The sequence below is a fragment of the Buteo buteo genome, chromosome 27, assembly GCF_964188355.1.
Source record: "Buteo buteo chromosome 27, bButBut1.hap1.1, whole genome shotgun sequence".
Classification (NCBI taxonomy): Eukaryota; Metazoa; Chordata; class Aves; order Accipitriformes; family Accipitridae; genus Buteo; species Buteo buteo.
This window is the reverse complement of record NC_134197.1, coordinates 1,988,181-2,002,848: the sequence shown is the minus strand read 5'-3', so window position 1 is coordinate 2,002,848 and position 14,668 is coordinate 1,988,181. Positions and strand designations below refer to the sequence as shown.

At 55.5% G+C, this 14,668-nt stretch overlaps 1 protein-coding gene across 1 annotated transcript in view; it reads right to left on the bottom strand.

The window, feature by feature from the left end:
• Window positions 1-10,653: 10,653 nt before the first annotated feature.
• The window catches only part of HS3ST6 (heparan sulfate-glucosamine 3-sulfotransferase 6), a 40,432-nt gene continuing 36,417 nt past the window's right edge, over window positions 10,654-14,668 (bottom strand). The window contains exon 2 of the mRNA XM_075058360.1: window positions 10,654-11,660. Within this exon, the coding sequence (XP_074914461.1) occupies window positions 11,042-11,660 (619 nt within the window). The 3' untranslated portion in view covers window positions 10,654-11,041. The remainder of the gene's footprint in view (window positions 11,661-14,668) is intronic.

The window sequence follows — 14,668 nt, the reverse complement described above, 5'->3', positions numbered from 1 at the left end:
AGCTAATCTTGCTCAAACTCACGTCTCAGCCATGAAGCCAGTCTCTGAGAAGGTCCCTGATCAAGGACCGGAGCAGGTTACAGGGGCGCAGTGGTGTTGTGCAAACCTGCAGCTCAGGAGTGGGTTTTGTGCACGGGTCCTCTTGTGCTGCCTGCCTGGGTGATGCTGCACACACAGCAGCTGCAGCACCTTTGGTGGCACCTGCAGTGTCCCCGCATCCTCTGCTAACACAGGGGCCCCGCAGCTTGCAGCATCCCCCCGACTCTGATGCACGACAGCAGCGGCGGGGCTGTTGCAGTAATGTCTGCAGCAATGCTGCGAGTTCTGGCCTTGCTGATCCCAGTTCATCTTGGGGCAGCGTTTCTGAGCAGGGTGGTACACAGCACAGCACAAAAGGGTGCTTTCATGAGCTTTGCTAATTTTTACCCTGGGGCGAGCGTGATACCCTGACGGCCTCTCACCAGGGCACAGCTCCTTCCAATTCAGCTGGTCGCTGCCCCAAAGAGGGTGAGCACAGTCTGAGACACCCTGGAGACCAAAGGGGGTTCCCCGACTCCAGGCAGCATAAACTGTCAGATAGCTCTGCCTCCAGCCAAGACCCCCGCTTTGCACCGCTGCCTGTGCACACCGGGGCCTTTTGCCTTCCCAGGCTCCCCCCAAATATCCTCTCTTGCTCCTCAAACACAGAGGGAGACGGCAGCAGACACCCACTGACCCCATTTCCCAAGCTCCCCTCCAGCTCAGCACCTACTCCTTTTCACCACCAAGGAACCTTTCACAGCCCTAAGGAGCTGCAACATCTTCCACCTCCTGCAAAATACTCCAACTCACTTCCAGGGCTGAAGGCACAAGTCCCCACTGCCAGAGATGCCCCTATACACCCAGCATAGGCAGGGTGCGGGGAGACCAGCACCCACTGTGCTCGCCAGCACCCCAAACCCCACAGATACCGAGAGGAGCTACTTCACCTTGGCCCACTCCCTGGGTAGGAGCTGGTTGCCAAGCTCAGACTTGGATCTAGCGATAGACTTTTGTGCTTTGGCTCACGGATCCTGAAAACAAGAGCTTTAATCATTGCTTGCTTTTATGCACCGAGAGCCAAAATTGTCTTGTTAAATACAGTAAGTGATCAGTGCTCACAGTAAAGAACATTTCAATGACTGCTTGTGTGGGTAATTATTTCAGGCTTGCCTCTCTTCCCCTCTTGAGAAAAATTACGGAATGTGGAAATTATTGCAAAGCCTCTCCGGACTTGGAACATTTTCTGCCGGTTACAAGCGCTTGCTCTGGGCAGTGCTTCAGCCTGCGCCTACATTTTGCTGCCTGGTTGTGCACCGTCCCACTCCCCGACAGGCACCAGTCCCTGGGCAGACTGCACCAGGACCACAGCCTCCACAAGCAGGTACACGACTGGCCTTTAGCTCAGACAGGTCTAAATAACCCCAATACCTGTCCTAAAGGCAATAGGAGTCTCTGCTGTGCCAGCCTTAAGGTAAACCTGTCCTCCGCCTGCCTGAGCACAGTGCATTGGCACACACCAGCCAAGCCCAGAAAACATTGATTTTATGGGTTTTTTTCCCCCCAATTCTGCATTCCTGAGTGGCAACAGTGGATCCATGCTTGGGAGCCCCAGCTGTGCCATGGCCCCAGCCCCAGGCAGGAGCCTTTTTCTCCCTGTGCTTCTCTTCCAGTCCTCTCTAATATTACACTATTAAAGTTGCCTTTTCGGCTTTATTGGGATTTTTTCCAAAGATAAAAGAGCACTGTAGAAGCAGAGGGAGCCCCAGCACTAACCATGTCATTGGAGTGGACAGAGTGGGAAGCCTCGAGCTGGGAGTGCTGCGGCGAGGCCAGGGTGCGCAGAGGAAGAGGAGGATGGTGCGCAGCCATCCCCTCACTCAGCCCCAGCTTCGATGAAGGAACCAGGAAAGCAGGCAGCAGTGACGCTGCCTGCTCTGGCAGTTGGGGATGTTTTGCTGGAAAAGGGGAATTTTTCCCTTTCTGAGGAAAACGCCTTCAGCCCGCTCGCAGCTGGGTTGGCATCACCTCCTTCTCTGCAAATGCAGCTTCTAGCTGAAAGCTCGGCAGGAGGAAGAGAAAAACCCTGGACAAGGGATGACTGTCAGTTTGCACTCATTTCTAGAGAAAGGTTTAGGGTTACAGAGAAACACACAAAAGTGGCTTTTAAACACAGGCAGCTCTACACGCAGCATGCTCCGCAGCAGGGTTTGGCACCCACAGATTTCCGCTGAGCCTGGAAACGCTGGGAAAGCCCGGCCCGTGGGGAAGCAGAGGGAATAGCCTCCATCTGGAAATGCACCCTCGCGGGCAGCTCTGGCCTCGGCAAGGAAGGGTGACGCAGCACCCTCTGCCCGCACCCTCGTCCCCTGCTACCAGAAGCTTAAACCTAATGGAAGAGGAGAGGCAGGGCTGGGGCACCCTGCAGCCATCCGTGCCTGCCGGAGCAGACCATCCCGCTAATACCAGCTCCCTGCATTATTTACAGACCATCGCAATGTCCCAGTGCGACGGTGATTCATGGGGCACTTTCCTCCCTTTCATTACACTAATAAATCTCCCGGCAAAGCGGGGATGGTGCATCACGGCATACATCCATCCTACCCTCACAGCCAGCGGGCATCTCCGCTCTCACCTCCAAGAGGATTCTGTACAAGGCAATTTTGGTGGTGGTCTGTAGGATGGAGGAGGGAAAGGCTGCAGGAGGATTTGGGTGGGCAGATGAAGCTGAAAAAGGCGGAACAAGTCCCTGAGTAGTTTCAGTATAAACACCTCTGTGCAGGTTTATGTGCAAAGCAAAGCCTATCCCCGCTGGCAGGTGGGCAAATGCTTTCATTCTGAAGCTCATTTCTGCAAGTTTATTGCAGTAGGAGAGATGGGGAAGAGCCATTAGCTCCAGCAGATGCCTGGGTGCTCCGTGGCACCCCCCATCACCCCTGCCCCGGGGTCCTGCGACTGTGGGCAGAAAATGCACTGAAAATGCAGCACCCCACGGGGGGAACAGCATGAGAATTGCAGCAGAAAGGGCCCCCACGATACCTTCTTCCCACTGCAACTAGAGCAAGATCAGAGCAGAAACATTTCAGGGTGGACTTTAACACAGGGCTGTGTTGCCGTATGTAAAACCTGCCACGAAGACAGACCTGAAGGCGGTGCAGTCCTGCCCAGCACCCAGGCACAAGGGGCAGGAGACATGTGGGACGAATCTGAGCACCATCAGCAGAGAAAGCAGACATGTCCCTTGGCAAGCGCTGCTCTGCAGCACCAAACCAAAAACAGACAGGCACAAACAAGTACCCGAGAGGGAGAAAGCATCTTTGGAGGATGCTCCCACCCTTAACTGGGTGTGAAGCAGGTCCACAGCACCGGAGCAGCCACACACACATGAAGGTCACTCCAGACCAGCTCTTCCCCAACTCAGATGTTTTTATGTGTTTTGATTTTTTTTTCCTAGAGGCAATATAAAAAGTGTCAGTGCAGCCACAGGTACAGCACAGAGCAGCAGGGTTTGCCCATTTTGATTGACACAGTAGTCACGTACCTTCACTATGCCCACCTTGCCGGACAGGAGCTCCTGCACTTCAGGTGTAGCTTTGACTTGTACCTGTCCCCAGACCTCCCCACAACCCAGCCACAGCCCCAGGGCTGGCTCCTGGCACCAATATCCACCCCAGAACTGGATCTGGCATTCCCAATCCCACGTTTGTGTGCTGGGCCAGCGCCTGGTGATGCCACCAGTGCACTTCCCCCACGAACCGCTCCGGGTGCTGCAGAAGCTGTGTTAAAAATACTTGGGTATTGCAGCCAGGTCAGAGAAATGGGCTTCTTCCCTGCCTCACCCCTCACGAGTGCAGAGGGCTCCCCGTCCTCTCCACCCAGGCATGGCCCCGTTTTTCTCTGCCCCATTTTTTGGAAGGCGTGGGGACCCGTCACCCATGCACAGGGCCAACAGGAAGGGAGTCATTCCCAAGGAGCATTGCTTCTAAACCACTCCAATATGGCAAGGCAATGTTAACCAGCTGGGAAAATGCTTTAAAGACCCTTAATTAAAGGCTGGCTGTTGCACAAGCCCCTTTCCCACCCCCACCAGAAGCTTTTCCCAGTTTCCCGGCCTCTCCCCTGCTGCCTTCCATCCCTCGCACTTTCTTTCCCGCTGGCATCTGCCGGCAGCATGCTGCGGCTGCCGTGGGGTGTCTCTCCAGCAATCAGCCCCTGCCGTCAGATGGAAGTTTGCACTCATAGGAAAAGGAAAAAAAGTGAAAAATTCTCTCCCTGTTGACTTTCAGGCGTGGTTGGAGGCAGCAGCTGCCTGGGGGATGCTGGTGTTGGGGCAAAGCTAGCATGGCCATGCTAGCCTGCTCCTGCCCAGGGACTGGAACCATCAGCTTCATCATCTGGCCATGGTCTTCACCACCCCTCACCAGCCACGGTACATCAGGAGAAATGCGGCTGAATCAGACCATCTAGCACCGCTGCTCACCTCTAACATGGGCCCTCATGTAATGAGCTGTGGCATCGCTCGGTGCCCCACCACAAGCCAGCCCCAAAGGCCCCGGCCATCCCCCTCCTCGTGCCAGCTTTGTCTGTCTGTGGCCCGTGGGGAAGGAGCGGTGGTGGCAGCGCCCCATCCCACGCGTCTCCCTCTACCCTGCACCCATGGGAAGTAATGGGGGGTACATGATTAAGTCCTGGGGCTTGCCTCCCGCCAGGGGAAAGCTTGCCAGAAAGGCACCAATTTATTCTTTCTATTGATATAAATTGATTAATTATGCGAGGCAGCATGTTGCTGTTTCTAATCAAAGAAAAAAATAAAATCAGAGCTCTTGCATTAGCCAAGGGAAGCATCCAGCCTGTGCGAGGGTGCACAGCCTGATGGGGCGGCTCTGCGGGGCCACGCTGCCTCCAGCCAGGATCTGGCCCCCTCCCACAACCATGATCTCAGCTCTTGGAGTGGGAAAAAGGATGCTGCAAGCAAAAGACACCACCTTCTTCCTGACCACATTTGTCACAAAACCCATGCACAGCAGCACCTTTGTGAGCCCACAAACCCGCCGCACCCCTGCCGGCAGCACCAGCAGGATGGAGAGGACCCCGAGCACCCAGAATGAACAGGATGACCAGAGCATTTTAAAATGCCCTTGCAATTGAGTTAAACCTGCACAGGAGGAGGCCGAGACTGGCACCCCTCCTCCTTTGGAAGCCACATCTGTTTGAATGCGCAGGCAAGATATTTTAAACCTGAACAGAGAAAGGGCTTGCATTTTCAGAATGGTTCAAAGAATACTTTTTGTTTGCACCAAGAAATGCAAATAAACTTAGTGGAGCCGGTTTCCTGCCAGCAGCCACACCACTTGCACGTCTTTCACATTTGCTCTCAAGAGCCACAGGGTTTGGGAGCAGCAGGGGGGACCTGGGGCGGTGGCAGGATGGGGACCAGGGCTGGGGGATCCAGCCCTCACCTGCCGCAGGACCCCCGGAGACAGCCTCGCAGTGGGGACATGCCAGCAGCATGCCCTGTCCTAGTTTGGACAGGCACTAATCCCAGCAAGTTGCTCACAAATAAATCATTTGGTTAATTATTTCAGTAAGTAACTACTATTTTGCTAAAAACCATCTTGCTGCCTGCTCACAGGCTTCCAGAGGGGCTGAGCACGCAGGCTGTGCTCATCTCGCTCCAACTCCAGTTAAACCAGTGAATAACCTCACCCAACATCAGGGCATAGGTTGAACCAAGGCAGCCCACCTCGCTCCTGCATTAGACACAAGCACCATGTACTGCATTTTCTTTGTTACATTCATCTACCCTGGAGCTGCCTACACCTGATGGTGGTTATTTGTGCCCACATGTGGGATCCAGCCCACGCTCTACATGACTTGGAAGCCACCACCGGGCACCTGGTTGCAATTACAGCAGCCTCTCCCTTGACATGGGCATTTTCTTGTCTGTTGGGGAATATGGCATGAGTTTATTTTATGTATTGAGATCACGTCAAGATCGAAACCAGAGCAGAAGCTAGCGGAGTTGGCAGCCCCAGATGCTGCGCAAGGGCTGCGTGTGGTGCTGGGGAGCTTTGCAGGAAGGCAGGACACTGCGAGGGGACAAAAATGTCCCTCCCAAGAGCTCTCCTCTGCGCTGGCCAGGAAAGGAAGCCACCACAGTGTGCCCTGAGGCAAGAAGCATCACAGTCCCAGATGTCCTCAAGTATGGGATGAGGTAGAGGGTTGCAGGTGATGCTGTCCGCACTGCAGCTCATTTCAGCGGGAAGCACGGGACAGTCCCAGCCCTGCTCACTGCCCCACTCCCACGGAGCCACCGGCCCCTCATCGTGTACCAAAGAAGCACCAGTGGCCCTAGGGTGAGCACTCGGACACTGGGGGAGATACAGGACTGCACCATGGGACAGGCAAAGCTCCTCTTGCAGACTCCAAGCACAAACACTGGAAACCTTGGGATGCACCAGCATCCACAGATGCTCCCTGAGCACTGCTGCTCCATCCCCAAACACCACACTGTCCCTACAGCCCCCCCCAAGCAGCACAGAGGGTGTCTGACATCCCTGGAGTAGCCCCCCTATCCCCCCATACCAGCCAGCTCCTGCTCCCGGAGCCAGGACAGCCCTCGGCACTCTCCACAGCTGAAGCAGGTCCTGCAGGGAAGATCCAAACCCCCACTCTCCCTGCATTTATAGCCCACAGGTGTCCCACAGCCCTGGCAGCACGAGCCCCACCTGGGGTCTCTGCCGTGGGACACACACCCCACGGCAGGCAGGGAATGGGGACGGATGGGGCATTTTCAGGGAAAAGCGTGGCTTTCCCTCTTACAGGCTATAAAACATTCCCAGGGCACATCAAAATGAAATGCGTAATTGCAAATTAGTCCTGCTGCTCTCCTGCAACTCCAGACCTACGCAAAGGCAGGGAAGTTTTAATTTCTTCCTTTTGGAGCTTTTTTTCCTTCTATTTTTGTTCTTTCCCTTCTGTCCTCCTAAATTTGGTATAAAGGCAAAAGGAGTAAACAAAAATTTTGGAAAGCTCTTGCAACCCTGCTCTTCTGGCTTATGAAGTGGTTGGGATGGAGCGGGAGGCCCAGGGCACAGGAACCACAACACTTTGGATAGCTCGATTTTCAAAACAAAAATGGGGTTAGAAATGGAAACTTTGGTTAACTGAGACAGGGATGAAAACTTCATTTCACACTCAGAGCAAAGCTGGATCTCCATCACCCTCGTGCTCTGGCACTTCCCCTCTATAAACTGGTGCCCCAAAGGCATTTCTGTAGCTCCGGCAGCACAGGGGATCTTGCCGTCGTCCTCTGAGCAAGCAGACATGGGCACGGCACTGCCCAAACTCTCTTGGGAGCTTACTTGGAAACACTTCCCCAAGGAAGCACCAGCACATGCTGGGGAGCAGATAGACGGCGGGTGCTGGCCTGAGTTTTTAAGCACATCCTCCCAGCATCTGCTGTCCTGGGGGGAAAATATCCCCTTCCAGGTTTCTGGATTTTTAGCAAGCTGAGATAGACACAACGAAGGGAAAAAGTCATAAAAGCAGCCATGTGGGACTATGTCCCCTCCCCAGCACACCCCAGTGGTGCACAATAGCAGACACATATAAGACATCAGCACAACTCAGGATCATCTTCTTATAACTTTATTTCCAGAGGTCTTGTGCAGAAAGATACAGCCGTGATGCCTGTCCCTGAGCCTCTGCAGGAGTTTTCCGGGGGCATTTCAGAACAATTCCTGACCCCGCAGCATCTCCCGCGCAGGGACCGCAGTGCACCTGGCCAGTCGGTGGTCCCCGGTAGTGCCGCTTCCCGGCAGCATCGCAGCACCGCGGGGTCCCGCCAGGTGAGACCCCCCCAGCCCCTGCCTGAGCCTGACAGCAGCAGCCCCAAAGCCGGGTTGCACGGGCTGATACCAATGATTACAAAAGCCACTGCAAAGGGGGCTTCAGCTTCAATTTCCCTAAGAGCCCACTAGCCTGTTCTCAGGGAAAGGGTTCCCAAATAAGCTCCACCAAAGCACCTACAGTAAAGAGGCAGATTTCTTTTTCTCAGTAGTCCTTGGCTCTCGGTGAGATGGCACAAGAGCTGCGTTGTGCCTCTGCTCGGGTGCGAGCTGACACCTTCAGTAAATCAGCTGCTGGTTTTTCTTAAATCTCCTTTTTTTAATTAGGTGGCTGAGGCAGTGACGGCAAAGGCTGTTTCTCCTCCAGATAGACATGAGAAACATGTTGCACTAGCACGTGATGGGATCCCCGTCGGGCCGGTGAAGAGAATCCACCCGACCCTGGGGAACGAAACCTCACGGTGGAGAAGTGCTCGGTGAACACACTGACTTTCAAGCAATCGCTGCTCGAGCGATGCCCACCCTTCCCGCGCCACAGCCCTTCCCTTGCACCCCGACTCGCTTCTCGAGCCGAAACCCCCGTGACGCTGGGTGGACCCGCACCACGGGACAGCGCGAGTGGGACGTGGGCGCCACGTCCCCACGTGCTGCAGGTGACCGGAGAGCGACGTGGCGCAGATCTTTGGCAGAGCCACCGGCCCGGCCGCCATCCTGCACCGAGCAGCTTTGGTTGGAAGCGCATCGCTCCGCTGGGGCTCTTGAAAGCGACAGAAACGACCCAAAAGGCTGCCGTGCTGGACGTAAGCCTTTGCTTGCGCTCAGAGCAAGAGCCGGGAGATTTCACCCCGGGTACCTTCCCCCTTCCTACCCAAAGCCGCTTTTATTGTCTTGATCTAATGAAGTGCAGACTTCACCTGGACAGACCCATAAGTGGCTCCTCTCGGAGGCAATGAATACAAATACTTGACCTCATGAGCTGCGGGGCAGCAATTAGTTTAAGCAGGGGGTTTGTGTAACACTTCAAAAGTCTTAATCCGTGCGGTCAGCCCTGGCACGGTATTTGCCAGAACCTATTGAGTAGTCTTAATGAGTCTGCAAAGCAAGCTTTCAATACATTTTGGGTCGCTTCAGATGCTTTAAATGGCATAGTCTATATGGTATTGTGCGGCTTTAGAAAGGCCCGGGCTTTAAAAAAGTATGGCTCCCTTTCACAGGGCAGACAGAAACCATCTTTAGAGCCGGGACCCTTAACGTTTTGCATATCAATATGGCTGGGGCTGAATGCAGTCACTCAGCTGAGAAATAGGATCACTATCAGCGTTTCCAGGCTTTCACAGGCACTTGGGAAACTTTAAAGCCCTTCGTGGAGAATAATTTGGTCGAATGTCGTGGCTGGAAACAAAACCTAAACAAGCAGAGCGCAGTCCATCATGCGGAGCTGCCAGCGAGGTTGACAACAGGCTCCAGCCGCTCCGACATCCAACCCCCAGCGGGTCGGCGGTCGGGGCACTCGCGGTCCCGGGGGGACCCCGCACTGGGCGCGGGGTGCTGAGGCCCACCCGACAATGGCTGCGTCCCTCGGAGGGCTCTGGGATTTTAGCCGGTCCCGATTTCAGCTCTTCTTACCGTTCTTTTACAATATCCCGGGTTCTTAAGAGCGGCCGTGAAGCCCCCAGGCTCTGGCATCGCACCGGTGGCATCCGCGTCTGTCCCCGGCACCTCTCGCACACGCGTGGACCCACGCCGCGACACCCCGCGCAGAAACAGGCAACTGGTCGCGTTTAACTCCAGCATCACGTTAAGACCATCCCCGCACGTGTCGCTTGTCCCAGCAGCGACCAGAAGACCCCAGGGGCTAAACTGGGCAAATGGGCTCAATCTCAGCTACAGCCCGGAGCATCGGTACAGAAAATATGAAATACGCGCCACCTCCAAGGGACACAAAGGAGGTGCCAGCGGCCGGGACGGAGGAGTGGGGAGAGCTGTGCGGGATAAAGTACAACATGCCGGTGTAAAACCACCTTGGAACGGGGAGGAAAGGGGCCGGTGCCTGTTGTGCATCGCAGGAGAAGGGGTACCTGCTGCCTCCATCAATCCCGGAGAGCAGCAGCGAGGAGGGGAGGCGATGGCACGACACGCCTGGCAGGACGGTCAGCTTTGCAGGATGGAAGAAACCACAGCCAAAGCATATTTGCAAACAATCCAGGGCCTGAGGGCCCTTGAAAACATGTAATTAGCTCATTAAAGAGACAAATACAAGTCACTAATAAGATATTAGAGGTTAATTAAATGTTTTCCTCATCTTTAATTAAGGGAAAACTAGTTAATTCAGATTAAACTAATTTCTGCAGCCTCCCATGATGGCCCTCTATGGCTGCAGATTTGAAAATCTATTGAGATTATTGAACTGGAAGGTCAGAGTTTGGGGCTTTTGTCTGCTCTGCTTGGGTGAATTTGGGGAAGCAGGGATTTTCATCCTAAGGGTTAGAAATGCCCTGCTTTATCATCTGGGTTACTCAAAGAACACAGGAAGGTATGTGATACGCAACTCCCCCTCCCTAACCCCAGACCTGGCATTTATTCAAAACTACTGCCGTTAATTGTTTTTCTTAACTAGGAAGTTCCTGCAGACTATTTTCTGTCTGCAGAACATACCCCACGCTTGGGGCCTGCTGCTCGGCCAGCCTCACCCACCGCCCCACGGCAGCCGCTGCCTGTGCTCAGCACCGGCATTTGATTTAGCAAAAACCCACTGGCCGCACAGCCCAGAGGCTGACTGGTTTCCAAAGCTTTTATTGTGGATGGCAGAGTCGTCATCTCCACGCACACACACGCACCCATCCACGCACTCACACGCTCCCACTCGCCACCCAGAATGGTCACAGTTAATATAGATTAGCAAGATTTATATGGAAGAATATTTAATCTGGTCAGGGAGGGGAGAGGGGTCATCTGTGGTTTTATTTCTTAAATATTTCTCTCTACTCCAGAAGGGTCCATTTCTCACCAGAAAAGGTCCGATATAAATTAGAACGAAGGGAGGAGGTTGCTGGTGGGGCAGCCACGGGCATCCCTGGACCATGGCAGCCACGAGCATCCCTGGACCACGGTCCTGGCTCCGCGCACCGCCGGGCAGACCAGGTCCCAGCACGGCGGCGTGCCCTGTGGATAGCTCAGTCCCACCCGAAGTCCTGCCCTGTCATCTGATAAAACTTCATATTGAAGGGTCTGTAAAACTCCCGCAGGCGCTGGACCACCTGCACGTCGATTTTGGGGTGCGGCCGCCCCTTGGATTTCCCCAGGCAGCGGGGCTTGCTGCCGCCCTCCGGCTTCTTCAGGCAGGGAAAGCCCTTGGTCTCATTAAAATAGAAATGTTTGTCCGTCACCACCCTCTTGAGACCCAGAAAGTCCTGGACACGGCCCATCTCCCCGGCTGGGTCGCTGACGAGCCTCTCCCCACTGACGAAGAGGAATTTGGAGAGGGGGAAGTACTGCAGCCAGTTGTCCAGGTGCTTGGCGTAGATCCCAATCCTCACCGCGCTCCAGCTCGTGTCGATAAGTCCCGTGCTGACGTTTTTGAAGGCCAGGGCCTGGAAGCTGGGGATGGCAGGGTTTTTGGAGAGCGTCTGCGTGTAGTCCGAGATGGCGCGGGTGACGGGGTTGCGCACCACCACGATCAGCTTCGTGTCCCGAGACATGTTGTAGATGCGCCGGGGAGCCTCCTTGGTGACGAAGTAGCTGGGGGTCTTCTCCATCGTGATCTGCCCCTCCAGCGTGCGTGGCATCAGGCTCCTGGGGAGAGAAAGGGACACGGTCAGGGCTGGAGGCACAGCTGCTCCGATCTGATGCCACAACGGGAATGAGCGGGAGCAAACCCCCAAACTCAACCAGAAATGCCATGGGGCTCCCCAACTGCAACCCCATCTCTCCTTCCCCTCCTACCAGCCAGGGACACTGCCTTGTCATACCCCACCGGTCACCTCCTCGCCTTCAAAAGCCTTCCTAGGAGCCCCCCTGCCCGGGTCTCTCCTTTCCTCGCCTCATTTCAGCCTCCCCTTCGTCCCCCCGCCAGGGTCTGTCCCCGGGAAGGGACTCCCTGTCACTCTGCCCCCCCCCAGCAGCACCATCCGGAGGGCACCTGCAGGCTCTCGGTCCCCCTTGGAGGTCCCCGACGACCCCCTTCCCAGCCCTGGAAATTCCTCCTGCCCCCTTCTCCTCCACCCCCATGAGTTTCAGCATCACAACATGTGGATTTTGGGACAGGGCTGGTTTTCACCCCAGCCTCCAGACAGATTACATGTCCTGGAGGTGCTGACTTGCCACGTGGCATTGCAAAGAGGAAAAATCTCATCACGGGGGTGTGCACCCATGGGGGCTAAGCCCAAGTGGCGGCTGGGGATGGAGATGCCCGCCGAGGCTCCCAGCTCCTCTGCCTCCAGACAGCAAGCAGTTAAGGCCAGAAAAAGACTGTTTCCTTTTTTTTAAAAAAAAAGGCAGAAAATGTCTCAGGGCCCAGCCATTGTGCTGTGTAAAATTCACTGCCCTGATTGTTCTCTTGTGCGCTTTAATGAGGCATTAATAGCCGAAGAAATTACCCAGGCATGTCACCCTATGAGGAAAGCCAGGGGCTGCAGAATGGGACCTCCCTGCCACCAGCGCAGGCACCTGCCCCAGAGCCCCTCACGTCCCCCAGAGCCCCTCACATCCCCCTTCTTCTTGGGGGTGGACACGTCCCCTCTGGGTGTCCTGGCGAAGAGAGGACCCGGTTTCCCCAACGGCGGAGCTCCACGAGCTGAGACCGTGGGGCCAGCCGGGAGGCAGCTCACGGGTCCCTGCGGGCACAGCCCCCAGCGTGGCTCCCCGACACTCAATGCCACCCCCAGCTGCTGCTGCTCCCCACGGATTGCAGATGTGCCAAGGGACCGGCAGCTCTCGCTGCAGCATCCCAGCCACGTCCCACCAGCTCACTCCCGCAGACACCCACGGGTGCCCTCGCCGATGCGCCCCCAGTCGCTGCAGCGATGGAGTTTGTTCTTCACGGGGCTCCTCTGGGATTGAAACGACTTTGTTTCCTCCACGCTGTCACAAGCCACGGTTCCCATTCCCTCCATCGTGCTCGGGGTGACATGTATGCTCCCCCTCCCCGGCCATGTAAAACAGAGTCTCTTGGCTGAAAGCCCTGGGCTGGAAACTCATTCTGCTCGGGGCCCAGCAGCGTTCTGCTCCGGTGCCAGGGGCTCAGCCCTGCTGCCCACCCGACCCGGGCAGCTGCCCTCGCACTGGGTCTGTCCCAAGCAGGAGGCTGCTATCCCGCAGGGAGGGGACACGAGGCTTTCAGAGGTTTGCTTAATGCTTTGGGAAATGACGAAACTGCTTCAATAGTTCTTCAGAAATAAAAACTATGTGTCTGGGCGTGCACAGAAATAGATATAACACATACACAGAATAAGCATGCCCTTTGCCCCCACCTAGGACTTTTCTTAGCAGATGGCAGAGCACTTAACCCAGCAGGGAAGCGCTGGTTTACAAGGGGAAACTGAGGCACCAAGCAATGACATTGCTTGCGTAGGAACTACTGTGTAGATGCCTACATTCATCCAGCCAACAAACATCCACCATCCTGACACAAAATCACTTGTATGGGTCAGCGAACACATGGAGATTCAACCCAAGCTGCTCCATACCCAGAAGCATCCCAGGATGAGCTCCAGGGATCAGGAAGTCTCTTGGAAAAAGTACCAATACCCGAATATTAACTGTGACAAGAGATAAAAAAAAAAGTCTAATCGTGATGTTTCACTTAACTGAAAGGAGAGACTTGGGACTGGACAAACTCTTTCCTACAGGGACTTTCCCTTTTGCCTGAACTTGGAAGAATTCTAGTTTTAAAACTCGAGGTTCCCCCTGGGGTGTCCCCTGAACCCCTGGGGCTGCTCCACCTCGTGTCCCTTGGGGTTCACGGGAAAGGAGAGGAGCTTCCCCCGCCTGTCCCCTACACCTCTCCTCCCTTGCCCAGGCAGGGGCAGGTTTTTTTAACATCTCTTGTTTGAGGCCAAGCCGACCCATGCAAGGGCAGGGAGAGCTCCAAAACCCTGCTCCGGGGATCCCTGCGGGAACGCTGGCAGAGCAGGAGGATGAGGATGGACCTTCCCGCCCGGCTGCGGCTGGGTCCCGCAGTGGGGCCAGCTCTTGGCAGCGGCACTTTGGGGCAGGACAGGGTGTTTCAGGGATCCCCATCCCGCTGCTCAGAGCGGCGGTGGCACCGCAGGATTGTGCCCGGCGAGGGAGCTGGGTCCTCACGGTGAGAGGGGACAGGCCACGCAGCAGCCGGGGCTGTGCTGTGGGGAAGCCGGGGCTCTGCCCAGAGGCATCTGTTCCTTATGTAATGGGAAAAGGATTGAGGTTTCTGGGTTTTTTTCCCCTGGACGCAGGAAAGAACACTTTATTAAAAGCATTTGCTAGCGATGCTGGGCCCCGCACAACTCCCTCCCCCAAACAGAGGCAAAAGCCACTCGTGGCATTTTCCCCCCCCCCTTCTTTTTTTTTTTTTTTGGACAATGCCAGCATTTTCAGAGCCACTTCTTGTCCACGACGTCACCACCCAGCAGCCTGGCCCCTCCGTTTGGCACCAGTGGTGCCTGGGCAGGCAGGATTCCCTTCGGGTGTACACGCATCCTGGGGCAGCAATGGGTGGTTTCCCCAACCTTTTCAGCACCTTTCCCCCCCCTGCCCCAAATAACCGTGCTCACCAGAGGGGCTGAATGCTGGGCTTCCCACTGGGAAGTGCCTTCCCAAACCAG